We start from the raw sequence: 27,059 nt of genomic DNA on the forward strand, positions 1-27,059 counted from the left end.
AGTGGGCGGTGGTACTGGTGGGCCTTCTGTTATCTCCACCGCCAGTGTGTGAGCTCCCGTCTTGGGTGGAACCTATTTAGCTTGCGAGCTTGCTCCGGCTTCCGCCTTTGGCAGATGACTCCACTGATTGGCTCAGAGGTGGTCACCTGACTCAAGGTGAGCCAATCAGAGTCTCTTGCCCCGGAAGTTCTTTAATGGAGATGCTAGGAAAGCCGCCAGTTGTTGGAACTTCTAAGGCCAAGGGCAGATGGAGAAATATGGGTGGCCAGTTTGGGGTGGTGAGTATGGATGAGCAAACAGAGCAGAAGAGTGGGGCTGATATGCAGGGTAAAGGTGAGATGAGTGCTCAGATGGCTCCAGGGAGTTGGAGGCAGTATCTCAGTTCCAGATGGAGCGTCAATTCCGGTTAATTGAGCATGCATCCCATTGACATCAACAGGTACTTATTCATTGCCTCCTAAGTGCCCGATGCTGGTTCTGCAGGGATCTCACCTCTACCTCATGCTCCCTTGGGTTCTGGAGACAATGCTGCATCGCGGAATATAGACACATACCAGCTTGGGTGGGTTTCCGTGTCTTGCAATCATTTGTGCCCCCAAACGAGGTTGTGTTTACACCGGGACCCTCCAGGAAAGGAGGATGGGATAATGTTCATTGATTCCTCCTGTCATTTTGTCATTGGCCGGGTCCCTTCCCTGCCTCTCCGCGCTGACCTCCGTTCTTGGTTCTTGAGTTTGGCTGAGAAAGAATTCAGAGCTAATTTCTCAAGCAAGAGTTTGATAGCAGTTAAAGAGAAAGTATACTCTCAAGAAGGGAGAGCGGGCAGGTTCAGAGGTGGCAACTGTGCCAGGGGTCAGGGTTGTCTGCTTTTATACTTGCATGGGTCATAGGTCATAGCTAGGGCGGTCTCTCTCTCTCTTTTTCTGGTTTCTGGAGTTTGGCTTTACTTTGCAGTATAAAATCATTTGGAGCCATTTTGAGACAGACATCCCTGAACTGGAGGTTCTGTCAAATCAATTCTACATTGCAGCTTGGTCGGTTGAGGAATATACACCTGGGATACAAAGGAAGCTTCTCCATTTACCTGCTTTATAATAGGTTTCTTTCCATTTTGTTCTCATCAATTTTATAAGGTTAAAACACGGCACACAGCTAGGGAGGTCTCTGCCGGGGGCTGCCTCCCGTCATCTAAGGGACTCCTCCTACTCGTAGGGTGGGGGGGTTCGGGGGGCCCCCCCCATGATCCTTGTGGAACTGTCCTGGCAGCCCTCCCCTGCAGAGGGTGTCAAAACCGCAAGGTAAATGTATTATTAGGAAGCTAGAGGTTACTGGAGGGCAGCAGTTGTAGGGGAGAATGCATGTGTATCCCCTCCGCCCCCCACCAGGCTTTCTCTGCTGCGTGGAACTTGATTTCGCCCTTTTGATCAGTTGGAAAGCATTTGTTCACCGCCCACACCTAGCTGACTGCTTACTCTATCCATTGGGAGTGCTCTTGGTTGCAAGTGACACAAAAGCCGACTCAATTGGCTTAAACAGAAAAGGAATTTATTAGTTCATATAGCTAAAGGGGCCCAGTTTCAGGGGAGATTTGATCTAGTGGCTCCAATGAGGTGAACAAGGGCCGAATTTCTCTTTATCTCTACAGACTTTTCTCTGGGCCTCAGTTTCACCCTCAGGCTCCACATAGGACCCAACCTAACGTCTCTTCCCACCCCACACAATTCTAACCCTACTTGTGTGTTAGCAAAATAAGTGCAAAGAACATAGACCATGTTGCACTTTCCAGAGAATCAAGAAACTTCTAGGTTGTTTTTTTTTTTAAGATTTTATTTACTTATTTGAGAGAGAGAGAGAGCAAGAGAACAATTGGGGGTGGGAGGGGCAGAGGGAGAGGGAGAAGCAATCTCCCTGCTGAGCAGGGAGCCCGACATGGGGCTCAATCCCAGGATCCCAGGATCATGACCTGAGCCGAAGGCAGACGCTTAACCAACTGAGCCACCCAGGTGCCCCGAAAAGCTTCTGATTTTGAGGTTGATTTTTGTTTTGGCCCCAATTGGATCATGTATCTATCCTCTGACTTAGGGTTTCTCAACATTGACAGTATTGACATTTGGGGCCAGATCATTCTTTGCTATGGGGGCTATCCTGTGCATTGTAAAATTTTAACAGCACCCCTGGCCTCCACCCACTAGATGCCAGCAGCACACTCCCCTTCCATTGTGACAAAGGAAAATGTCTCCGGACATGGCCAATTGTCCCCTGGGAGTGGGGGGTGTGGCTTTTGAGCACCACTGCACTAACCAGTTACTATGGCAATGGGATGTGGGATGTGCTGATTTCTTAAAGCAATCAGTCTCTGCTCCAAAACTGGAGCGGGGGTGGGGGGTGGGTGGTAAATTTAGGGACAATCAGGTTTGCAGAAGTAGGCATTCTGTGGAAGCAACTAATACATGTTTACTCTACCTCCCTCCCTTTGGCTAAATCTTTGGAGATTTGGAGATGAAAGACAATCTCTTTCATCGTTGTCTTAAGTTTAGTTTGTGTATGTTCATCTATCCTCTGCTTGCTTGTTGGGCACCTACTGCATGCCAAATTCTGGACTAGTTGTTGGGAGTAGAATGGTGAATTATATGGCCCACTCTCCGCTCTTACGGAATTTCAGCTGAGTTAGGGGATGTATAGTGGGCATGCCAATATGTCCCTTTGGATCTTACCATTCCAGATGTTGACTGAGTTTCAGGACCCCTAAAACTCTCTACCTGGGAGCTTTCTCTTGTGTGGGGCAGGAATTGCCCTCAAGAATGTGGGGGTGGGGGGCGTCTGGGTGGCTCGGTCAGCTGAGCGTCTGCCTTTGGCTCAGGTCATGATCCCAGGGTCCTGGGATCGAGCCCCGCATTGGGGTCCCTGCTCAGCGGGAAGCCTGCCTCTCCCTCTCCCACTCCCCCTGCTTGTGTTCCCTCTCTCGCTGTATCTCTCTCTGTCAAGTGAATAAATAAAATCTTAAAAAAAAAAAGAATGTGGGGTGGATGGGAGTTAATGGATAAATACCCCAGTTTCCTTGCTCCTCTGTGGGGGGAAATTCAGAGGTGTGTTCTATAGACTCAGAGGATGTCCATTGGGATTGAGTCCAGTGGCCCACAGCAGCAACTAATTCTTCCTCATTGGGACTTTCTGGGATGTTCCTTTTTGGAATGTTCATACTGGATATTTCTGGAATAATTTTTCAAATAAATTCTTTACACTTGAATCCTTGGCTCAAGAGAGGCCCATCTTAGCTGTGTGTATGAGTTGACTCAGGGGGAGAAACAAAAATATCTGTTGGGGTGCAAGCAAGTTTGGGGATCCTTCTTCCTGAGTGCTCCTCAAAGGAGAGAGAAAGTCTTTCTCTTCACCCACTTTGCTTACTTTATCATGCAACCCTGACTTTATATAAACAGGGCATTGGAGATGCTTGTCCCACAAGGGGGGAGCCTACTTCCATGTCTGGTGGAGCCAACTTTTTGTAAGTACATGTGAGACTTCTCTGCTCTGGGGGCCCCCTGGAATGGTTGGGGGAGCGATATCAGGTGGGAGAACAGGAAGCCTGCTCACTGCCTCAATGAGTTGGTGAGATTCAAAGATTCATGTTCATGTGACTTTACTGGTATCCACCAAGTTCAGAGACATTTGGATTCATTATCCTAGTTGATTATTTCTCCTTCTTCTTCCTCCTCCTCCTCCTCTTCTTCTTCTTCTTCTTCTTCTTCTTCTTCTTCTTCTTCTCCTCCTCCTCCTCCTCCTCCTCCTTCTTCTTTTAAGGTTTACTTACTTATTTTAGGGAGAGAGAGAGAGTGCATGTCTGTGTATGGGGGGAGGGGCAGAGGGAGAGAGAGAATCTCAAGCAGACTCCTTGCGGGGCATGGAGCCTGATGCGAGACTTGATCCTATGACCCTGAGATTATGACCTGAGCTGACATTAAGAGTCGGAGACGCTTAACCAACTAAGCCTCCCAGGCACCCCTGTCCTAGCTGACTTCTTGACTGAAAAAGCAGTGACAGAACAGCTGTGTGTCTGCTGTTTGCCCCTCCAGACCTATCCTCACCCTTCTCGACTCTGTTTTGTGCTTGGGAGGATGATTCAAGTAGGTGGCATCATTGGGCTCCTTTATCCTCTGGCTTCCACTTGGGTTTGGCCAATGAGATGGAAGATTAGAGAACAGAATGTATTTCTGGTTCCTCTCCTGCAGGGTAGCTGTGGTGCTCTCCATCTAGCTGCCCTCTGTGAGTCTGGGTATTTATTCCCTCTCCCTCTCTTTGGCCCTTCTGGCCTAGGGGTGGTAGGGGGTCTACCTAGGGGTCTCTACCATTGCAAGTTCCAAGGTAGAGCAGCAGCCTTGCCTACATCCTGCTCTTTCTTTCTTTCTGTCTTCCTTTCTTTCTCTATCTATCTATCATTTATCCAGTCATTCATTTTTGTTCAGCTTTATGAGTTATAACTAACCTATAATAAATATATTTTTAAAGGTTATTATTATTTTTATTTTATTTATTTCCTTTTTAAAAGATTTTATTCATTTATTTGTCAGGAGAGAAAGAGCACAAGCAGGGGGAGTGGCAGGCAGAGGGAGAAGCAGACCCCCTACCGAAAAAGGAACCTGACCCAGGACTCAATCCCAGGACCCTGGGATCATGACCCAAGCCGAAGGCAGATGCTCAACCGACTGAGCCATCCAGGCATCCCAAGATTTTTATTTATTTATTTGAGAGAGAGAGAGAGAGAAAGAAAGAGAGGGAGAGCACAAGCAGGGTGAGGGGCAGCGGGAGAAGCAGACTCTCTTTTGAGCAGGGATCCCAATGCGGGGCTCGATCCCAGGACCCTGAGATCATGACCTAAGCTGAAGGCAGATGCTTAACCAACTGAGTCACCCAGGCTCATATAATAAAGTCAGTCAATTTTAAGTGTAAAGCATGATGAGTTTCGACAAATGCATACAGTCATAAAACCACTACCACAATCATGTTTCCTCACATCCTTGTGTAGTCAATCCCCTCCCACATCTCTGGCTCTAGCAATCATGGATCCGCTATCTGTCGCTACAGTTTTGCCTTTTCTAGAGTTTCATGCAAATGGAATCATGTAGTGTGTTGCCTTTTGAATCTGGCTTTTAAAACTCAATGCTTTTGAGATTCATCCATGTTAATAGATACGTCAATCATTATGTGTATCATGTGTCTTCCTTTTTATTGCTGACAACAGTATGCATGATGTGTGTTACAGATATGCAGCAATTGGCTTATCCATTTGTCAGTGTAGGGACATTTTGGTAATTTTCAATTTTGGGTGTTATGAATGAATTTGCTATAAACATTCATCGGGTGGACATATTTGCATTTCTCTTAGGTATTTTTCTTAGGAGTGAGAAGGCTAAGTTTTATGGTGTTTGTCAACTTTATAAGAAACTATCCAACTGTTTCCTCAAGTGGCTGTACCATTCTGCATTCCCAGTGTGATATATGAGAGTTCCGGGGGCTCCACATCTTCGTTAACACTTGATAGTGTCAGGTTTTTTTTTTAATGTTAGCTATTCTGGTGATATAGTGGTATTTCATTGTGTTTTTCATTTGTGTTTAATTTAAAAATAAGCACATCTCTTCATGTGCTCATTTGAGACTCATATCATCTTTGATGAAGTATGTGTTCAGATCTTTTTCCCATTTAAACTTTATTTTTAGTTTTCAGTATAACATACTATAAAATTTACTTTCTGTGTGTGTACATATCTGTGTTTTAACACATATGTAGATTTACGTCTAACCCCACCACTCCAAGAAAATTCCTCACTCTGCGCTTTTGTGGTCATGTGCCTTCCCACCAGTCCTAACCCTTGGCAACCATTGATCTGCTCTTCATCCCTTTAGTTTTGTCTTTTCAAAAAAACAAAACAAAACAAAAAAATGGAATCATACATTCTGTAACCTTTTGAAGTTTGCTTCTTTCACTCAGCATAATGATCTTTGAGATCCATCTATGGTGTTGTGTATTCCAATAGTTTCCTCTTTCTCTTACTGAGTAATATTCCATCATTGCAAGGGTGTATTGCAGTGTGTTTGACCATTTACTCATTGACGGACTTTTGTGTTTTTTCCAGGTTTTGGAAGTTATGAGTAGAGCTGTTATAAACATTATGTGTACGGGTTTTTGAGTGGACACATGTTTTCATTTCCTAGCTTTTGGTGTCGTGACTAGGAACTTCTTGCCTTATTTCATGGGGCAGGACCTCAGGATGATATTGAATAGTCGTGGTGAAAGGAGACAGCTTTGCCTTGTTTTACATCTTAGGGGAAAACACTTAGTCTTTTTTTTTTTTTAAAGATTTTATTTATTTATTTATTTGACACAGAGAGAGGCATGAGCACAAGTAGGGGGAGCAGGCTGAGGAAGAGGGAGAAGGAGGCTCCCACTGAGCAGGGAGCCGGATGTGGAGCCCGATCCCAGGACTCTGGGACCATGACCTGAGCCGAAGGCAGACACTTAATAGACTGAGCCACCCAGACACCCCAAACATTTAGTCTTTAAGTAGAATGTTAGCGGTAGGTTTTTGTAGAAGCAGCACATCAAGTTGTGGCAATCCCTTCTATTTCTAGCTTGCTAACAGTTTTTATCATGCATGGGTGTTGGATTTTGTCAAGTGCTTTTTCTGTGTCAATTGATACAGTTATATAATTCTCTTTCTCTTTTTCCTGCTTGTTAATATGGTGGATTACATTGATTGATATTTATTTATTTTTAAGATTTTATTTTATTTTAAAAATTAAAAAAATATTTATTTATTTATTTATTTATTTATTTATTTATTTATAGCAGATGAGTGGGCGGGAGGGGAAGAGGGAGAAGGAGAGAGAGAACCTCAAGCAGACTCTACGCTGAGCGTAGAGCCTGACTTGGGGCTGTTCTGTGCTTGGGATAATGATTCAAGTAGGTGGCATCATTGGGCTCCTTTATCCTCTGGCTTCCAATTGGTTTTGGCCAATGAGGTGGAAGATTAGAGAATAGAATGTATTTCTGGTTCCTCCCCTTCAGGGTACCTGTGGTGCTCTCCATCTAGCTGCCCTTTGTGAGTCTGGGTAATTATTCTCTCTCCCTTTCCTTGGCCCTTCTGGGGCCAAGGCGTGGTAAAGTCTCTCTACCACTGCAAGTTCCAAGGTAGAGCAGCAGCCTTGCCTACATCCTGCCTTTCCTTTCTTTTCTCTGTCTCTTTCTTTCTTTCTTCTATTATCTATCTATCATCTATCTATCTATCTATCTATCTGTCTATCTATCTATCATCTATCATCTATCTATCTATCTATCTATCTATCTATCTATCTATCTATCTATCATCTATCTTCTATCCATTCATTCATTTTTGTTCAACGTTATGAGGTATAACTAACATCCCACGACCCTGAGATCATGACCTGAGCTGAAACCAAGAGTCATATGCTCAACCGACTGAGCCACCCAGGTATCCCTTTAAGATTTTATTTTAAATAATCTCTACACCCAATGTGGGGCTCAAACTCACAACCCTGAGATCAAAAGTTGCATGCTTTACCAGCTGAGCCAGCCAGGCACCCCACATTGATTGATTTTTAAATTGAGACATATTATAAAATTCACCACTCACCATTTAAACATAAATTCATACATTCACCATTTAAACATGTACAGTTCAGTGGATTATAGTATATTCACATGGTTGTGCACTCACCTTCACTGTCCAATTCCAGTTTTCTCATTGCTTTCTGAAGGAGAGAATTTTTGGAGGTCATCACCCTGAAATTTTTGCTGACATCACTCCTCATGTTGATTGACTTTTGATTGTTGATATTATGGGTCTGGCGTTCAGAGGGAATGACTGATGTAGAGTGTAGATTTGGGGTGTTCTGGCATGGGGATGGTATTTACCTCCATATGATTGTACTGATCAGCTAGGGAGAGAGGAGAGAATCAAGATGAAAGCCTGGACAGCTGCAGTGTCAGGGTTGGGGAAGAGAAGGAGACTGGGAAGGAGTGGTTCAAGACCAAGGGGGAGAACCACGTGTAGCAGATGTCATCAGTATCCCCTGTCCATATCTCCTTGCTCTGACCACATCAGTGCACATCAGCCTGACTTCCAATAGCCCGTGCTCACATCTGTTTGTCTCAGGGCTTTCTCTGCTCTCTAGTCCCATGTGCAGTGGGCCAGGATTACTGGGGAATTAAGGCCCCCAGGATCAGCCCTCGACAATGACCAGCTGGGTTTGGTGTCTACATACCTCAGCTCTCCCACCCCTCCGAAGTGAATGTTATAGGCTGTATCAACAGAGAGAATGAACCCCAACTGCCACAGTGAGAGCTTGCTTGAGAACACATGTTTTAGTAGCTGGTTTTCCTTTCTTTTCTCCTTTCTCCACTCCCCTACTTGTGTTTTCTGGGCTCACCTCCCAAATTAACTTACCTCCATTGGAATCCTTGTCACAGGGTCTGCTTTTGGGGGAACCCAAACTATGACCGGAGCTGTTGGTCTAGAGCAGGTATGCAAAATCATGAGACTGTGCTCATGTGCACTCATGAAATTTTACTCATGAGATTAAATGTCTCACTAGGACTCCCATATTCACTGCAGCTCTATTCACAATAGCCAAAACATGGAAGCAACCTAAATGTTAATCAATAGGTGAATGGATACATATGTGTGTCTATGTATATGTATGTTGCATGTACAATATACATCGTTTATAGTGTTACGTGTGTGTGTTTGTGTGTATGTGGGTGAACACACTCACACACAATGGGATGTTATTCAGCCACAAGAAAGAAGGAAGTCGTGCTATGTGACAACTTGGATGAACCATTATGCTAAGTCAGAGAACTCAGAGAAGGACAAATACTGTGTGATATCACTTATATGTGGAATTTAAGAAGCTGAACTCAGAAAAACAGAGACTAGAGTAGTGGTTACCAGGAGTTGGAAGGTGGGGGAAATGGGGAGATACTGGTCAAAGGGCACAAACTTCCAGTTATAAGATTAACAAGTTCTGAGGATCTAATATACAGCATGGTGATTATCGTTAATAATACTGTATTATATACTTGAAAGTTGCTAAGAGAGTAGATCTTAAATGGTCTCACCACAAAAAAAAGGAATGGTAATTATGTGATGGGATGGTGGTGTTGGCTAACACTTTGGTGGTAATCATTTTGCAATATATAAATGTATCAAATCAACAGGTAGTATACCTTAAACTTACACAATGTTATATGTCAATTATATCCCAATAAAGCTGGGGAAATTTAAAATAAAACCAAATTTCTCAGCTAGAGAGACAGAAGAGGGTCTAGGACTGAACTCTGGGGAGTTTTTAATTTTAGGAGCTGTGAGAGAAAGACTGAGAAAGGGTGGTGTATGGAGGTGGAGAAAAAGCAGATGCCCTGGAGAGCAAGAGAGCAGCCACGGCAAGGAGGGAATTCATCATCTGGGTTTGAAGCTCCTGGAAGGTGGGGTAGGGTGAGGACAGTTCCAGGGAGCTCACAGGCTAGGGGCAGACACACAAGGACACAGACAGTACGAAGAGGAAACCCAGGATGTCTGGGAGTACAGATGCTGCAGGTAGCTTGGAGTGATCAGGGAAGGCTTCCTAGAGGAGGTGATGTAGAGCTGTGTCTTTCAGGAGGAGTAGGAATTTGCAGGAGGCTAGGAGGAGGGGAAAAGAAATTCCTGAGGGAATAGCATGGGGAGGGGAGGGGGAAAAGGATGTAAAACAGCATGGAAATCTCAGAGGAAGGGTCAGCAGGTTGGAATGGCTGGGTCTATACCTCACTTCCTTATTATTAATTGGATAAATGGATGTATGTCAGTTTGCATGGAACGATGGCTGGGTTTGGAACTAGAGAAGATAGCAGGGGCCAGATCACAAGGGTCCTGAATGTGAAAATGGGGAATTTTAAACTTTACTGTGGGGGCAATGGGGAGCCACAGAGGTGTCTGAGTAGAGAGGGGACACAGCCAAAGCCTTCTGTTCTGGTGGCCAATACAGAGGATGGACTGGAGGGAGGTGGCGCTGCAGGCTTTTGCCAGGTGAGAATGATGCACTTGAGTTAGGGTGTGGCTGGGGGGGTAGTACAGAAAAAGAGGAAGGACAGGGGTGCCTGGGTGGCTCAGTCGTTAAGCGCCTGCCTTCGGCTCAGGTCATGATCCCAGGATCCTGGGATCGAGCCCCGCATCGGGCTCCCTGCTCTGCAGGAAGCCTGCTTCTCCCTCTCCCGCTCCCCCTGCTTGTGTTCCCTCTCTCCGCTGTGTCTCTCTCTGTCAAATAAATAAAATCTTTAAAAAAAAAAAGAAAAAGGAAAAGAGGAAGGACAGAGAAAATATTTGACTATTAATTCTGGGGAGAGCAGAGAGAGGGATTGAGGGGGCTGGGGTCACTATGAGAAGTTAAGCCTGGGCAACATTTGTATAACATCAAGTGATCCACTTCTTCCTTCCAGCCCTGGGAGCAGGGAGTGTGCGTGCATGTGTGTGTGTGTTTGAGCGCACACATACGCATCTTCCTCGGGGCAGCAGCCTTGCCCAGCACACAGTGAGCACTGATGGGTACTGGGGAGCACGGATGGAGTGAGGAGTGTGTTTGTGATCTCCACCACAAAAATAAATCATAATTAGTTCTTCCCTCACTTTTTGCCATCGGAGCCTGGAGGCTGGGGAAGCAGACCCTGGGGTCTCTAGTTTCCAGTAGGGAGAAAATCTGCAGGGCATCACCAGCCTGAGCCCTGGGGTGCTTGTTAGTGGCTGGGAAGCCTCTGGGACAGGAGCTCTGGGGACCCCCTGCATAACAGGATCTGGGTCCTCAGCCCCTCCCTTCACAGGCTGTGAGCAGAGAGCGATGCAGGCAGCCACCGTGGGAACCTCCCTTGGCCATGGTGAGTATGGGTTCAGGGCCTTTGCAAGGCAGAAGCCACTCCAGCCCATTCCTGGCCCTATGTGTGAAATCTGAAAATGAGTCGGGGGAGAGAGAAATGCCAGAGTGACTGTTAACCTGAAAACAGCCAACAGTGATGGGCTTGGATGACATTTCCGAAGGGTGTTCAGTTCTGTTTTCTGTGGATGGCAAAAGGTAGAGCAGAGGAGAATATGACATCTGCCCAGGAAGGGAAGGAGAGACGTCTGGGGGAACCTCAAGGAGAACCCTTCAAAGCCACAGATGCTCACCCGTGCACAGAATGCTGGTATGCACAGGTGTGCTAGCAGACCGTGGGACCGTGGTCTGAGCACATGGGGTGTGAAATGCACACGTGTGTCCTGCAAGCAACACACACACATGCACGCACACGTACCCTGGAGTTTCATGGGCACAAATGCACACATTTATATAGCAGTGAGTGCTCAAAGGTGGTGGGGAAAGGGCTCCTGGTTTTTTTATTTTATTTTATTTTTTATTTTGATGGGGATTCCCAAAGAAAAGGAAGAGGAAGGGGAAAGACTGTAGATCCTAATCCCATGTGCTCCTGTCTGTCACCCTCACCATGAAGGTGGCATTGGGCAGAGCTCCAGAACTCACCATCCACAGGCTCCTGCTAACGCCCTCTCCAAGAAGCAGCTGGCCTGGGGTTCTTTCTGTGGCTGCAATTTTCTCAGGTTTCAGGTATGCAAATAAGTCACTTTCTAGTCCTGCAACCTGATTTCGTTTGATTAAGCACTCTCACCTGTCACAGTTGGAAAGCGGAATTTGGACGTTTGAGGCAAAAAGTCACAGCTTCTCAGCTGTTGTAGGGTTAGGTTTCAGCCATGTTCAAGGTTTCCCGCTTTCGGGCACCTGGGTGGCTCAGTTGGTTAAGCGACTGCCTTCGGCTCAGGTCATGATCCTGGAGTCCCGGGATCGAGTCCCGCGTCGGGCTCCCTGCTCAGCAGGGGGTCTGCTTCTCCCTCTGACCCTCTTCCCTCTTGTGCTCTCTATCTCTCATTCTCTCTCTCTCAAATAAATAAAGGTTTCCTGCTTTCTTCTTCCCCCTCTGGGGTGGGGTGCTGGGGGTTGGAGCAGATGGAGAGGGGCCTCCTGTCTGTATGCGTCCCCCACGCTCAGCTCAGCGTGTGTCTGCTCCCAGCATTCCCTGAGATGACAGAGTCCCCTCCACCCCCTGGCTGGACCGGTCTTACCCAGCATACTGCTGAGGCAGCTCTGCCAGCTCCCATACCCTGCTCTTTCTTTCATGCCTGCATCCAACCTGTTAGGAAGTCCAGTGGGCTCCACCTGCACAGCCTGTCCTGCATTGGCCACCTCTCACTGCCTCCATGGTCCTCGCCCTGGTCTAGCTCCCATCATCCCTCACCCTGGATCAGCTCAGCCACCTCCTCCTTGGTCTTCCGACTTTTACCTGTGTCCCCCCCACCACACTCTGTTCTCCCTGAATGGTCAGAGGGTGCCTGGGAAAACCTGAGTCAGGTCACATCCCTTCCCTGCTCAGAATCCTCCACTGGCCTCACACCACTTGGCATAAGAGCTAAAGTCAGCCCTGTGACCACAAGACCCTAGCAACATGCCCCTGTCACTCCTGTGGCCTCACCTCCTTTCCCCCTCTTGCTCCCTCTATCGCTCTGTTCCTCTTGGCTCTTCCTGTTCCAGGCCCCCAGCCCAGCCCCAGAGCCTTTGAACGGGCTGATGCCTCTCCCTGGTCTTCCCTCACATATCCTCTGGGCTGATTTTAAAAATTTCTTTCAAGTGCGAATGTGGGGCCATGGCCGCCCTGCTGAAGCCACCCTGGCCCATCCCCAGCCCTAGAGGTGAGATCTGAAAAGGAAGGAAGGAGGGAAGGAAGGAAGGAAGGAGGGAAGGAAGGAAGGAAGGAGGGAAGGAAGGAAGGAAGGAAGGAAGGAAGGAAGGAAGGAAGGAAGGAAGGAAGGAAGGAAGGAAGGGAGGAAGGGGAGCATTCCTGAGGGACTGACCATCCTACATGGAACACTTCCCCTCAAGGAGCCTCTAAGTACTCTGCTTTTTCTTTCCTGCAGTACTTCTCTTCTAACATACAGGCTCACTTGTTTAAGTTTTCAAGTGTGTTGCTTATCGCCCAACACCCTCCCTCTAGAACCTTCTGCTCCTCCAAGGCTGGGATCTCTGCCTCCTGTTTAGCTCCCTGCTGGGTCCACAGCAGCACCTGGCTCAGAGCAGATACTCAGTGAACATGAGCAGGATGAAAGGTGAGCCTGTAAAACAGCCCTTAAGGCACAGCATCTGGAGACACGCTTGGTTTCAAATCCTGGTACCATGCCTGCAAGAATGTGAGCAGATTATCCCCCTAGACCCTGCTTCTCCAGAGGTGCAAAGCCTTGCAAGGAGTTTGAGACCAAAAGGGTCATAGCACTGTTCCGGGAATCTTAACTGACTATTATCCATGAGCTCACAGGATCAATCTCAGCTCTCACAGATGAGGCACGGAGGCGTCAAACCAGCAGCCCTTGGTCACACTGCCTCGAGTGAGTGAAGGCACCAACATTCAAGTTCAGGCTTGTCTGATTCCGGGGCTCATCCCTGTTGTTCCTGCAGGTCACTGACAGACTGCCTTGAGCACAGGATTTCTGCCCTACGTAATGGGGATTTTTTTTTTGTCAGATAGTGACCTCCCCATCACTGGAGGCATGCAAGTAGAGGCCGTATAATTGCAGTAGAGGAGACTCCTACACTGAGTGTATATTGAGGGGGGTGGTTTCCTTTTCAGTCCCCTTCTTTAAGGTGCCTAAGATGGGCTGGCTTACTGTTGGAGGAAGCTTGTTTTAATACTATGAAGGGCCCCTTCCCTATATGGCAACTAACATTTGGGAGTCCATCAGCCTGGTTTGACTTCTCCCTCTAAAAAGCATCAGCTCACTTTGAAAGGTTCCTCTAACTCCCTTATGTCCTCATACTCAGCTTCCTATGATCTTCCTAAAAAGTCCGCCTCATGGCTTATCAAGAAGCCTTGTCACCTACCGATCTGTAGTTTTTACTAGACCTTTGCTGTTCAGGTCACATGTTGAAAAATGTTAATCAGAAATGGTGTTAGCATATTTTACATTCAGAAAGGAACCTCTTTATCTCTACCCTTAGCTTCCCCTGTCAAAACCAGACTGATTAAACTTCTTGAAGAACAATACAAAAATTTACCAAGAGAAGAAAAATCCCTCTAAGAAATTTTTGTTTCTTTTAGTTATAAACATTCCCACTTGAGGTAGAAAATCTGGGACATACAAGAAAAAAAAAAAGAACGCGTGTATATGTAGTCAGTTAGAATCTTACTGTCTTGTTTTCCATTTTTTGCAAAACACATAAATAAGAATTATTTTATCAATTACTTTTTTTTTTAGATTTTATTTATTTATCTGAAAGACAGAGAGTAAGCAAGAGGGAGAACATGAGCAGAGGGTGGGGGAGAAGCAGACTCCCTGCTGAGCAGGGAGCCCCACATGGGGCTTGATCCCAGGACCCTGGGATCATGACCTGAGCCAAAGGCAGGCGCTTAACCAACTGAGCCACTCAGATGCCCTTCAATTACTCTTTTTAAATTTTTATTTATTTATTTTTAAAGATTTTATTTATTTATTTGACAGAGAGAGACACAACGAGAGAGGGAATACAAGCAGGGGGAGTGGGAGAGGGAGAAGCAGGCTTCCCATTGAGCAGGGAGCCCGATGCGGGGCTCGATCGCAGGACCCCGGGATCATGACCTGAGCCAAAGGCAGATGCTTAATGACTAAGCCACCCTATGCGCCCCAATTACTCTTTTTTCAAATCTTTTTTTCAAAAAGATTTTGTTTATTTATTTGTCAGAGAGAGAGCACAAGCAGGGGGTGTGGCAGGCAGAGGGGGAAGCAGGCTCCTCGCTGAGTGAGGAGCCCAATGCAGGCAGGACCTGGGATCATGACCTGGGCTGAAGGCAGACGCTTAACCAACTGAGCCACCCAGGCATCCTGTTATCAATTATTCTTTAAAAAATTAAAAAAAATTATTTTATTTTATTTTTAAAGATTTTATTTATTTATTTGACAGAGAGAGACAGAGAGAGAGAGAGAGAGAGCGCACAAGCAGGGGGAGCAGCAGGCAGAGGGAGAGGGAGAAGCAGGCTCCCTGCTGAGCAGAGAGCCCTGTGTGGGACTGGATTCCAAGGCCCTGGGATCATGACCTGAGCCGAAGGCAGACACTTAACCGACTGAACTACCCAGGAACTGCGTTAAAAGATTTTATTTTTAAATCACCTCTACCCGGGACATGGGGCTCAAACTCATGACCCTGAGATCAAGAGTCAAGAGCTCCATGGATTGAGCCAGCCAGGTGCCCCAAGTTATTGATTCTTCTTCTTCTTCTTTTTTTTTTTTTAGAAAGAGAGAGCCTGACTGTGAGTGCCTGCATGTGAGTGGGGGGGAGCAGAGGGAGAGAGAAGTTTCAGTTGTAGGACATAATGATTCAATGTTATTATATATGGCAACATGATCACCATCATACATAGTTACAAATTCTTTTTCTTGTGATGAGAACTTTTAAGATGTATTCTCCAGCAACTTTCAAATGCCCAATACAGAATTATCAACTATGTTCACCATGCTGGACTTTATATCCCATGACTTACTTATCTTATAACTGGAAGTTTTCATTTTCTTCTTAATGATTTGTAAGAGCCAAACGTATTTTAGGGTCACAACCTTTTCTAGTTTGTGATTTGCCTATACATTTGTTTCAATTTAACAATGCTTTGTGATATTTGGAAATTACATTTTAAAATTTTTATTTTATTTTTATTTATTTATTTTTAAAAGATTTACTTATTTATTTGAGAAAGAGAGAGAGCGCACGAGCAGGGGGAGAGGCAGAGAGAGAGGGAGAAGCAGACTCTCTGCTGACTGGGAGCCCCACATGGGGCTCTATCTCAGGACCTAGAGATCATGACCTGAGCCAAGGCAGATACTTTAACAATCTGAGCCACCCAGGCATCCCTGGAAATTACATTTTTTTAATGGTCATATCGAATTACTTCATGAAGTCTTCCAGGTCATTGAGTTTCTATTTTTCTCACTCTATAAAGGCTCTGATGTTCTCTCTGATACTATTTAATTTGCAGTATAGGGGCTTCTTTTAGACACATGCATCTCTGCCCAGTGTGCATTTTCTCAGATCTAGATTTCTTTCTTTCTTTTTTTAAAAGATATTATTTATTTATTCGACAGAGAGAATGAGAGAGTACAAGTAAGGGGGAGTAGTAGAGGGAGAGAGAGAGAAGCAGGCTTCCCGCTGAGCAGGGAGCCCAATGTGGGGCTCAATCCCAGGACCCTGAGATCATGACCCGAGCCGAAGGCAGACACTTAACCATCTGAGCCACCCAGGTGCCCCCCAGATCTAGATTTCTTAAGTGGAGTCCAAGATTCTTGGTTTTTGAGTTTCATTTTGCTTTAGTTTCTGCAGATTTCACAGTAGGCTTTGCTTTTATCATAGCGCCGATTCCTCGGAGGATCTCTTTGGAGTTCCCCTAAGTTGAATATTGTTTTAGTTTACTTGTCTACAGTCTGAGGACCAGATCTGGCCCGCTGCCTGTTTTTGTAAATAAAGTTTTATTGAAACAGCCATATACACTTGTTTGTACATTGTCTAAGGCTGCTTTCACACTAGAATGGCAGAGTTGAGCAGTTATGGCAGAGATCGTGCAGCCCACGAAGTCTAAAATATTCACTATCTGGTCCTTTACAGAAAACTTTTTCACCCCTGTGCTCGATTGACATGGCTGCCTGTTTCTTCCTTCCCTCACCATCTTTTCCCTCCTGTTAAGTTCGTCGATGGTCCTGACTCATCTTTTCTTCATAACAAGAATATTGATCAAGAACATTTTTGTTGTTTTTCTCTATTTTACATATCTTCAGAACTAAAATGTAAAATTAATGTTTCCTAAATTAAAATTTCAGCAAACTTCCAAAACATTTAAATGATTATTCTCAATTTCTATGGCCCCATTGTTGTGGATGAGAATTGTCAGGTGTACAGCCATTCATTTTTCCTCCTCTTAGAAGTCACTGGCTTGCAGGTTACCCAAAATGCCACTAGGTGGCTCCTAAATCAGTACTGTCCTCTCCACTCTCCTGGGAAGAGTGCCTTGTCTGCCTTGTCTGAGTTGGTATTTGAGGAACTCAAGACTGAGTTTTGCTTATCTAAGCCAATGAATTCTTGATCAGAAGGGAAAGATGGCATTGGGGGGCATTTTCCTTAAAAAAAGTCCCATGTTCCAAATAAGTGCAAAATGCTCTGAGGAAAATTTCAATATAGGTATTTTTTTTTTCTGAGCTAGCAGGTTAATCCATCATAAAACAATTCAGCTATCGCCAATCCAGGATTTCTACCGAAGCCTCATCATTTGAATTAAAATGGTCAGTAATTTCAGAGTCACTTTCCATTTAATTAACACACATGTAGCCATTAGCACAATGCCTCGGGTCCACAATACTATTGGGTGGGGGTGGGGGGGCCTTGAAATTGTGTTAATTTCTCAGATCAGAAGAAATAAATAAGCTTTGAGGGTTGAAGAATATATTCATCTTTATACCAACACAGTCCTATAACATACACATTTAAAATGTTATAATATTTAAATTATTTTAAATAAAATTTAGATTTTATTTGATTCAATAAATTTTATTTAAATACAATTTAAATAAAAATAAAAAAATTTTATGGGGAAGGCAGAAGTGTCTAGGGCCCATAGAAGTCATGATATAGCCCTAGTATTCAGATTCCTGAAGGTGTTATTTTGTTCATTGCAGATATCACTGTTACAGGCTTTGTCTTTCTGGGGTGTTCTTTTCACACGGACTGCAGCAGACCTTGTAAATTCCTCTCCCACATCCACTTGACCCTTACATGTTTTTTTCTCATCAGATGGGGACTTTGAATTCCCTGTACATGTCAAGTGGGAATTACTGGGAAATTCATGCCTCCTGTTAGAAACTCTTTTAAATTTTTTTAAAAAAATTTATTTTAAGTAGGCTCCATGCCCAACATGGGGCTTGAACTCACGACCCTGAGATTAAGGGTTGCATGCCCTACTGACTGAGCCAGCCAGGCATGCCCCTCCTGGTAGAGACTCTTAAGCAATGACCATTTTACTCTCAGTTTTTTTAAGAGTCTGGCTCTTTTAGATTCCACCTATGAGGGATATCATACTGTATTTGTCTTTCCTTCTCTGACTAATCTCACTTAGCATCATGTCCTCAAGATCCAGCCATGTTAGTTGCCCATGGCAGGATTTGCTTCTTTCCCAAGGCTGATGAATATTCCATTGTGTGTAAATACAATGGAATATTAATTCCTTCTCCTCCTCCTCCTTCCTCTCCTCCTTGTTTTTTTTAAGTAATCTCTACACCCAAGATGGGCTTGAACTCACCACCCCGAGAGTCGCATGCTGTACCAGTAAGCCAGCCAGGTGCCCCTATACCACATCTTTATTTGTTCATCCATTGACTGACACAGGTTGTTTCCATATCTGTGATTTTCTTGTCTATTGAAGAGACACTGGCTAGCTGGGTGATATTTAGGAAAACAAGTGACATAATTTCTGAGTCTCTTTCCTTTTTTGTAAAACAGGGTTGATTTCCTACCCTACCGGTACCAGATGCATGGCAGATTCGTTATGAAATTGTCCCATTCCATTTACTCTGTCCTCTCCTCTCAGGCTCCTGAGAAGCAGGAGGAAAATGTCACCTGGCTGGTGACTGAGTTTGTGCTGGTGGGTTTCTCCAACCTCCCAGATCTGAGAACTACCCTCTTCGGGCTGTTCTTCCTCACATACCTGGTCACCCTCAGCGGCAACATCACCATCATCACCATCATCCAGGTGGATCGGACCCTTCACACTCCTATGTACAGCTTCCTGGCCGTGCTGTCCCTCTCCGAGACCTCCTACACGCTGGTCACCATCCCCAACATGCTGGCTCATCTGCTCATGGAGAGCCAGGCCATCTCCGTCCCCGGCTGTCGGGCTCAGATGTTCTTCTTCCTGGGCCTGGGATGCAGCCACTGCTTCCTCCTTACCCTGATGGGTTATGACCGCTATGTGGCCATCTGCCACCCCCTGCGGTACTTGGTGATCATGAGACCCACAGTTTGCTTCTGCCTGGGAGCCCTGGTTTTCTGCTCCGGCTTCTCGGTGGCCTCGATTGAGACCAGCATGATCTTCTCCTCACCTTTCTGCGGCAGCGACCGCGTGGAGCACTTTTTCTGTGACATCGCCCCGGTCCTGAAGCTCAGCTGCTCCGAGAGTGCCGGCAAAGCGCTGGCCATCTTCTTCCTGAGCGTCCTCGTGGTGCTGGTCTCCTTCCTCCTCATCCTGCTCTCCTACGCCTTCATCGTGGCCGCCATCGTGAGGCTCCCCTCCGCAGCCGGCCGGCGCCAGGCCTTCTCCACCTGCGCGGCCCACCTCACCGTGGTCACTGTGCATTTCGGCTGCGCCTCCGTCATCTACCTGCGGCCCGAGTCCGGGGGAGGGCCTGCGCAGGACCGCCTGCTGGCTGTGTTCTACACGGTGGTGACGCCGCTGCTGAACCCCGTGGTGTACACCCTGCGCAACAAGGAGGTGAGGGTGGCTCTGAGGAGGACCCTGGCGCGGAGCCGCGGGATTTTTAAATAGACACTTGATCCACATTCCCCTTCTAGCTTTTTCATGAACGTATGTTCCGCCTGACGCTCAGTCCCCCCCCGCACCTTGGAAAATAGGGGCTGCTCCCATACCCTTTGAATCAAATAGCCTCTTCAATGAGGCAGTTGACAGTGGCTGAGACCCACCATAAAGTCCAGAAAGGCGGCTGCCTCTTCCTTTGGTCTTTGGGTCTTTGACTTTGACTTGGGATGCACCGCCCTCTGCAGTGCAGATGGTCACCTGCAGGTGGCGCCACGAACCCTGCCAAGCCTTGGAGGGCGGAGCAGGGTAGAGTTGGCAGCGAGCAGCGAGGGCTGCTTCCTCCTTACCCTGCTGGGTTAGTTCCGCTTCGTAGCCTTCTGCCATCCCCTGCGGTACTCGGTGGTCACGAGACCCTGGTTTTCTGCTCCGGGTTCTCGATGGCCTTGAACCAGCAGCCCCAGACTGTCTTTGTTCTCCTTGTCAGAATCACATCCTTAAACGTAGTGGGAGGAGACAAGCAATAAACAAGATCTTCTTAGTGATAAATATTTGGAAAAAATAGAGTGTCATGATGATTAGAGTTGATTTCTTGATTTTCTAGGAAAGTAGGGGGATTTAATAAATCATTGTGGTAAAACTTTTATAACATGAATTTTGTCATTTTAACTATGAACGTTTTTATTATTGAGTTTTATGCGTTCTTTATTTTGGATGACAGTCCTTTATCAGATATGTTTTTAGAAAGTTTTTATTTAAATTCCAGTTATTTAACATACAGTGTTATATTAGTTTCAGGTGTACAATGTAGTGATTTAACACTTCCACGCATCACGTGGTGCTCATCGTGACAGGTGCACTCATTCATCCCCATCACCTCCTTAACCTATCCCGCCACTCCCCTCCCCTCTGGCAACCACCAATTTGTTCTTTTTAAAATTTTTATTTATTTTAATTTTAATTTTTAAAAAATATTTTATTTATTTATTTATCAGACAGAGCGAGCGAGAAAGAGAGCACAAGCAGGGGGAGTGGCAGGCAGAGGGAGAAGCAGGCTCCTCCCTGAGCGAAGAGCCCAATGCCGGGCTCGATCCCAGGGCCCTGAGCCAAAGGCAGACGCTTAACCAACTGAGCCATCCAGGCATCCCTAATTTGTTCTTTATAATTAAGAGTCTGTTTCTTGATTTCTCTCTCTCTTATTTTTCTCCCTTTGTTTGTTTTGCTTCTTAAATTCCACATGAGTGAAATCATATGGCCATTTGTCTTTCTCTGATTTTACTTAGCATTATACTCTCTAGCTCCAACCACATCGTTGCAAATGGTAAGATTTCATCCTTTTTTATGGCTGAATCATATTCCATTGTTTATATATACCACCTCTTCTTTATCCATTCACCAATCGATGGACACTTGGGTCACTTCCATCGTATCAGATATGTCTTTTGTAAATATTTTCTCCCAGTCTGTGGCTTGTCTTCCCATTCTTTTTACACTATTTTTTCCAAATATTTATCACTAAGATGATCTTATTGTTTATTGTTTGTCTCCTCCCACTACAGTGTAAGGTCCACAAAAACCTTTCTGTTTTCTCCTCTGCTGTATTTCCAGTGCATAGTATGGTGCCTGGTATTTTGGATACACCTGACAAATATTTGTTGAGTGAATGAATGAATAACCACTCATAACATTTTTAGTTTGTTTTATTCTTAGTGAAAATGGTATTAAGCTGGTTTAAATTCTCCCATTTTTTAAAAAAGATTTTATTTATTTGAGAGAGAGAGAGAGTGAGAGCAAGACAGAGAGCACTAGCGGTGGGGAAGGGCAGAGGGAGAGGAAGAAGCAGACTCCTCACTGAATAGGAAGCTGGATGCAGGGCTCGACCCCAGGACCCTGAGATCATGACCTGAGCTGAAGGCAGACACTTAACTAACTAAGCCACCCAGGTGCCCCTCTTCATCTTTTTTTGACTCAATTTCAAATTATCACCATTTTAATCTTCAGAATTAAGAATAATAGTCATTTACAACTGTGTGAGATTATTTCCACCATTTAACCATTTTATTTTATTTATTTTTTAAAAAGATTTTATTTATTTATTTGACAGAGAGAGACACAGCAAGAGAGGGAACACAAGCAGGGGGAGTGGGAGAGGGAGAAGCAGGCTTCTCGTGGAGCAGGGAGCCCGACGCGGGGCTTGATCCCAGGACCCTGGGATCATGACCTGAGCCGAAGGCTCAGACGACTGAGCCACCCAGGCGCCCCCATTTAACCATTTTAAAGAGTATAATTCAGTGGCATTAATTATGTTTGCAATTTTTTGCAACTGTCACCACAGAAGCAGTGACTCTTCATTCCTCCCTACTCCCAGCCTCTGGTAACCTCGAACCTACTTTCTGTCTCTATAAGTTTGCCTATTCTCGATATTTCACATAAGTGGAATCATATAATATTTATACTTTTATGTCTGCCTTATTCATTTAGCATAACATTTTTAAAGATTTTTAAAATTTATTTTAGAAAGAGAGAGAACAAGTGAGGGGAGAGGCAGAGGAAGAGGAAGAGAGAAAACCCCAAGTAGACTCCTGGCTGAGCCCAGAGCCTGATGTGGGCTGAAATCAAGAGTTGGGTGCTTAACTGACTGAGCCACCCAGGCGCTCCTCATTTAGCACAATTTAAAAAATTTTTTTTCATTTATTTGAGGAAGAGAGAGAGAGAGCATTAGTGGGTAGGGGAGGGCAGAGGGAGAGGGAGAAGCAGACTCCCCACTGAGCAGGGAGCCCAAGGTGTGGCTGGATCCCAGGACCCTGGGATCATGACTTGTGCCAAAGGCAGATCCTTAACCTACTGAGCCATCCAGGCGCCCCTAGCAGTTTTGAAAGTGTGTCCAAAATGTAGCATATGCCAGAACTTCATTCCTTTCTGTGGCTGAATAATATTCTATTATATGGATGGATCACCCTCTGTTCATCTATTCATTCGTTAATGGATATTTGGTTTATTTCCATCTTTCAGCTATTGTGAACAGTGCTGCTATGAACATTCTTGTATAAGTATCTGAGTCCCTGTTTTCAATCCCTTTGGGTATTGATTCTGCCATTGTGGTCCTACAGAAAAAAAAGGGTGATGACTACTTCAGGAAGGTGTCAGCAGGGGTGGGGGTGGCATGGAGAATGCCTTTCCAGTAGCAGGAGAAGAGAAGGAGAGAGGGTTCAGGTAGAAGTTGGGAAAACAAATGGTCAAGCACCAGAGTCCTGAAATCCAGAAGAAGGCACAGTATGGCAGGAAGCCTTGAAGATGATCCTACCTCCTGGTGCTCATGACCTCATGTAATTCCCTCCCCTTGAGTAACTTGCTTCTAACCAACAAAATATGAAAATATTGAGGGGATGTCATTTCCATGGTCAGGTTACAAAGACTCTGACTTTTATCTTGCTACCAGACTCTTTCCCTTACTGGTTTGGATGGAGCAAATTGCACACAAGAGTTGGAGAAGCCCATGAAAGTAGCCCTCAGCCAACAGGCCCTGAGGCCCTGAGTTCAATGGTTCTTGAGGAACACAATCCAGTCTGAAACCAAATAAGTGAGCTAGAAAAAGGATCCTTCCCCAGTTGAGTGTTCAGATGAGACCTCAGTCCTGGCCAACATTCTGATCACAGCCTGTGAGAGGCTGTGTCACAGAGGTCCCCGCTAAGCCTTTCTTAGATTCCTGATCTACAGAAATGTTGAGATAATAAATATGTGTGGTTTTAAGTCATTAAGTTTGGGGTAATATGTTATGCAGCAATAGATAACAAATAATTAATAGATAACTAAGAACGGTATATTTGTTGGGGTTAAAATAGTAGACCTTCTTTTATTCTCCTTGGAATGAGCTCTAGGAAGAGCCTGCCATGCAAGGTGGTCCACCCAATATCTATTTTTCTTCCTTTAAAAAATTATTTATTTATTTATTTATTTAGAGAGAGGGTGGGGAGACAGAAGGAGAGGGAGAGAATCCTAAACAGACTCTCCACTGAGCACGGAGCCCAATACAGGGCTTGATCTCATGACCCTGAGACCATGACCTGAGCTGAAACCAGGAGAAACCAAAAGTCCCCCCAGCCCAACGGACTGAGCCACCCAGGTGCCCCCTATTTTTCTTCTTACTTCTTGCTAACAAAAGCTTGTTTTCATTTGGTTTCAGGGAAATCTTGGAAGCTGGGTCCCTGCTAGCTCCAGAGTTGAGAGTTTTGATTATTATAAGCCAATTAGAAGAACTCCATTCTCTTGCTAGAGAGTGATGTAGAAGTGGGCCCATGATTCAGCTCTGGCCGATAAGGATGGGAGGGAAGACAGCACAGGGGGATTCTGAAATTTCCTTGCATCTAAAAATGTTGCGAGAAGAACATTTTCTTTTCTTGCCTCTGTCTGAGTCTGCGTGAGATGGTGATGTCTGGAGCTTCTGCATCTCTATTGTGACATAACATCTGAGAATGGCAGAGTAGAAAAGAGGAAAAAACTCTGTGTCCTTAATGACATTTCTTGACTTGTGAAAAAATACATTGTCCACATCATTTAAACCCACTTGCATCTGGTTTTCTGATATTTGCAGCCCAGAGCCTAGCCCTCAAACTGAAACAGACGTTTGAAACAATGTTTTGCCTTGCTGCCACACTACCTAGTGGCCAAGGCTGAGGGGCAGGATCTGAAAAGTTATAGAGAGCAAAGATGGCCCATTTTCTTTCCAAATCTAGTTTTGTCTTATGAGAGTCTCCTCACTGTCTTCTGTCTCCCACAGCCACTCCTGAAGCTTTCTCAGCGCATTTCCTGCTAGTACAATTTTGGGGGCCTGGGGATTGTTCTAGAAACTGATTAGTTACAAATAGTACACAAACATCATGTTGGGAATCATAGGCTGTAGTGTTCCTTTAGTGTTACTGCACTGCCTTAATCCCCCTTCCCGGGGAAAATGGAAGTTTATTATGTGTGTTTGTGTCAGTATAGGGCTTTCCTCTTCTCTCTTTTCTGAGGAAAGCATTGGCAAAATCCAAGAAAGAATGAGTCTGGACAAAATGATGGATTAAAAGTTATGCAATCACATCCATGTGGATGGTTAGTACAACCACCCCCCACCCCCCGCCCGAAGATAACAAGTGTTGGCAAGGATGTGGAGAAACTGGAACCCTTGTGCCCTATTGGTGGGAGTGGTGAAATGGTGTAGCTGCTGTGGAAAACATTTTGGTAGTTCCTCAAAAAATTAAATGTAGAATTATCTAGTGGTTCCACTTCTGGGTGTATTTCTAAAAGAATTCAAAGCAGGGTCTTGAAGAGAGATGTTTGTACGCCCATGTTCATAGCAGCATTTATCCACAATAGCCAAAAGGTGGAAGAAATTGTTCACTGACGGGTAAATGGATAAACAAAATGTGGTCTATCCATATGATGGAATATTATTCAGCCTTAAAAAAGAAGGAAAGTCTGACCCAGGCTGCAACATGGACGCATGGATGAGCCTTGAGGACATTATGCTAAATGAAATAAGTCAGACACAAAAGGACAAAGGTTAGGGGATTCTGCTCATATTGTCAAATTCATAGAGACTGAAAGTAGAACAGTGGGAGCCAGGGGCTGAGGGACATGGCGGAATGGGGAGTTGTTGTTTCATGGGGACAGAGTTTTGGTTTTGCAAGAGGAAGAGTTCTGGAGATGCAGAGTGGGAATGGCTGCACAACCCCGTGAATGTGCTTAAACACTCCTGAGCTGTACACTTCAAAGTGTAAGTGGGTTACGTGTTAAGATGGTAAATTTTATGCTATGTGTATTTTACCATAACTAAAATTGAAAAGTGGCGTTGAAGCAGTTATGCTGAGAGGCAGTCGATACTAGCAAGAGAAGGATTTGTTGGTCTTGCAGATATCTTAGTGCTGACGGATCTGAAAGCACCTCCCTAGACTAGCAGAACCAGAAGGACCGGTGCCACTGTTCTCAGTGTCATATAATATGCACACACCGTGCCTTCTCTTGTATCCAGCATGCTTGTCCGGGGATGTAGCCTAATGAGTCATCTGTTTACTGCATAGTGTTCGAAATAGGAGCTCTGTTCTTCAAGCCCTGCAGTGGCTTCTCGCATTCTGGCAGCCCATGAACTTTAGAAAAATCCAATCTCTGCGTTAAATAGATGTTAAAACCACAGTGAACCACAACAACAAAAAACAACAAACCTCAGCAGAAGCATGGGAAGCACACAGAAGTCCCTGAACTTAGCAACTTAACATTTTTGTTAGGCTCCTCCCCTCGCTATAAGCCAGTTCTTTGTTCACTGTCTTCCGTGGTCCTGGGCTCTGTCCTCCATGAAGCTCCTCACTGTCCCCTGCCCTTCATCACCACTTCTGAAGCTTTCTCAATGCAGTTCCTGCTGCTGTGGTTTTGGGGACCTCATGGTGCAACCCTGGGGTATTGTTTTATGAACCAACTAGTCAACAGTCTTTTTAAAAATTTTTAAAAGATTTTATTTATTTGACAGACAGACAGAGCATGAGCAGGGGGAGGGGGAGGCAAAGGCAGAGGGAGAAGCAGACTTCCTGCTGAGCAGGGAGCCTGATGTGGGCCTTGATCCCAGGACCCTGGGATCATGAAATGAGATGAAGGCAGATGCTTAACCGACTGAGCCCCCAGGCGCTCTCTCAACAGTCTTGTACAGGCTCTCAGTTTCTCTAAAAACTTTAGCTGGTGCTCCATCCTTGTGTCTGCAGGCAGCTCCAAGTGCAAGCAAACACAGCCAAAGATTTTCTCTCACACAGTTCTCTTTTGTTTCCTTTTCTTTCATGTGGTAAAATACACGTAACATAAAATCGACTGTCTTTTTTTTTTTTAAAGATCTTATTTATTTATTTGAGAGAGAGAATGAGATAGAGAGAGCATGAGAGGGGGTAGGGTCAGAGGGAGAAGCAGACTCCCTGCTGAGCAGGGAGCCCGATGTGGGACTCCATCCCAGGAGGCTGGGATCATGACCTGAGCTGAAGGCAGTCGCTTAACCAACTGAGCCACCCAGGCACCCTAAAATCGACTGTCTTAACCATTTTTTTACCTGCACGGTTCAGTGGCATTAAATACATTCAGAATGTTATGCAGCCATCCCCGCTATCCATGTCCGGAACTCTTCATCTTGTAAAACCGAAACTCTGTCCCCATTAAACACTAATTCCGTTCCTCCCTCCCTACCAGCCCTGACAACCATGGTTCTATTTCCTGTCTTTATGAATTTGAGGACTCTAAGGACTGCATGTGAATGGAATCATACCGTATTTGTCTTTTTGTGACAAATTGTGGCCTTATTTCACTTAACATCATCTCCTCAAGGTTCATCCATCTGAGATAGATTTATTTATTTCTTTGAGAAAGAGATAGAGAGAGAGAGAGAGAGAGAGAGCACAAGCACACATGTGATTGGGCAGGAGGG

General features: G+C 45.2%; 1 protein-coding gene across 1 annotated transcript; it reads left to right on the top strand.

The window, feature by feature from the left end:
- The first annotated feature begins 18,637 nt into the window (after positions 1–18,637).
- On the top strand, positions 18,638–19,633 carry LOC114202217 (olfactory receptor 10T2-like). The gene has a single exon (XM_028095319.1). The coding sequence runs from the start codon at positions 18,638–18,640 to the stop codon at positions 19,631–19,633; it is 996 nt and encodes a 331-aa protein (XP_027951120.1).
- The last annotated feature ends 7,426 nt before the right edge of the window (positions 19,634–27,059 follow it).

Source organism: Eumetopias jubatus, unplaced genomic scaffold, assembly GCF_037043125.1.
Source record: "Eumetopias jubatus isolate StellerSeaLion01/CBP00866 unplaced genomic scaffold, mEumJub1_p1.0 scaffold_1, whole genome shotgun sequence".
NCBI classification, from domain to species: Eukaryota; Metazoa; Chordata; class Mammalia; order Carnivora; family Otariidae; genus Eumetopias; species Eumetopias jubatus.

Bases quoted from the DNA above. Each gene is read 5' to 3' on its own strand.
- LOC114202217 (XM_028095319.1), top strand. From the start codon at position 18,638: ATGAAATTGTCCCATTCCATTTACTCTGTCCTCTCCTCTCAGGCTCCT.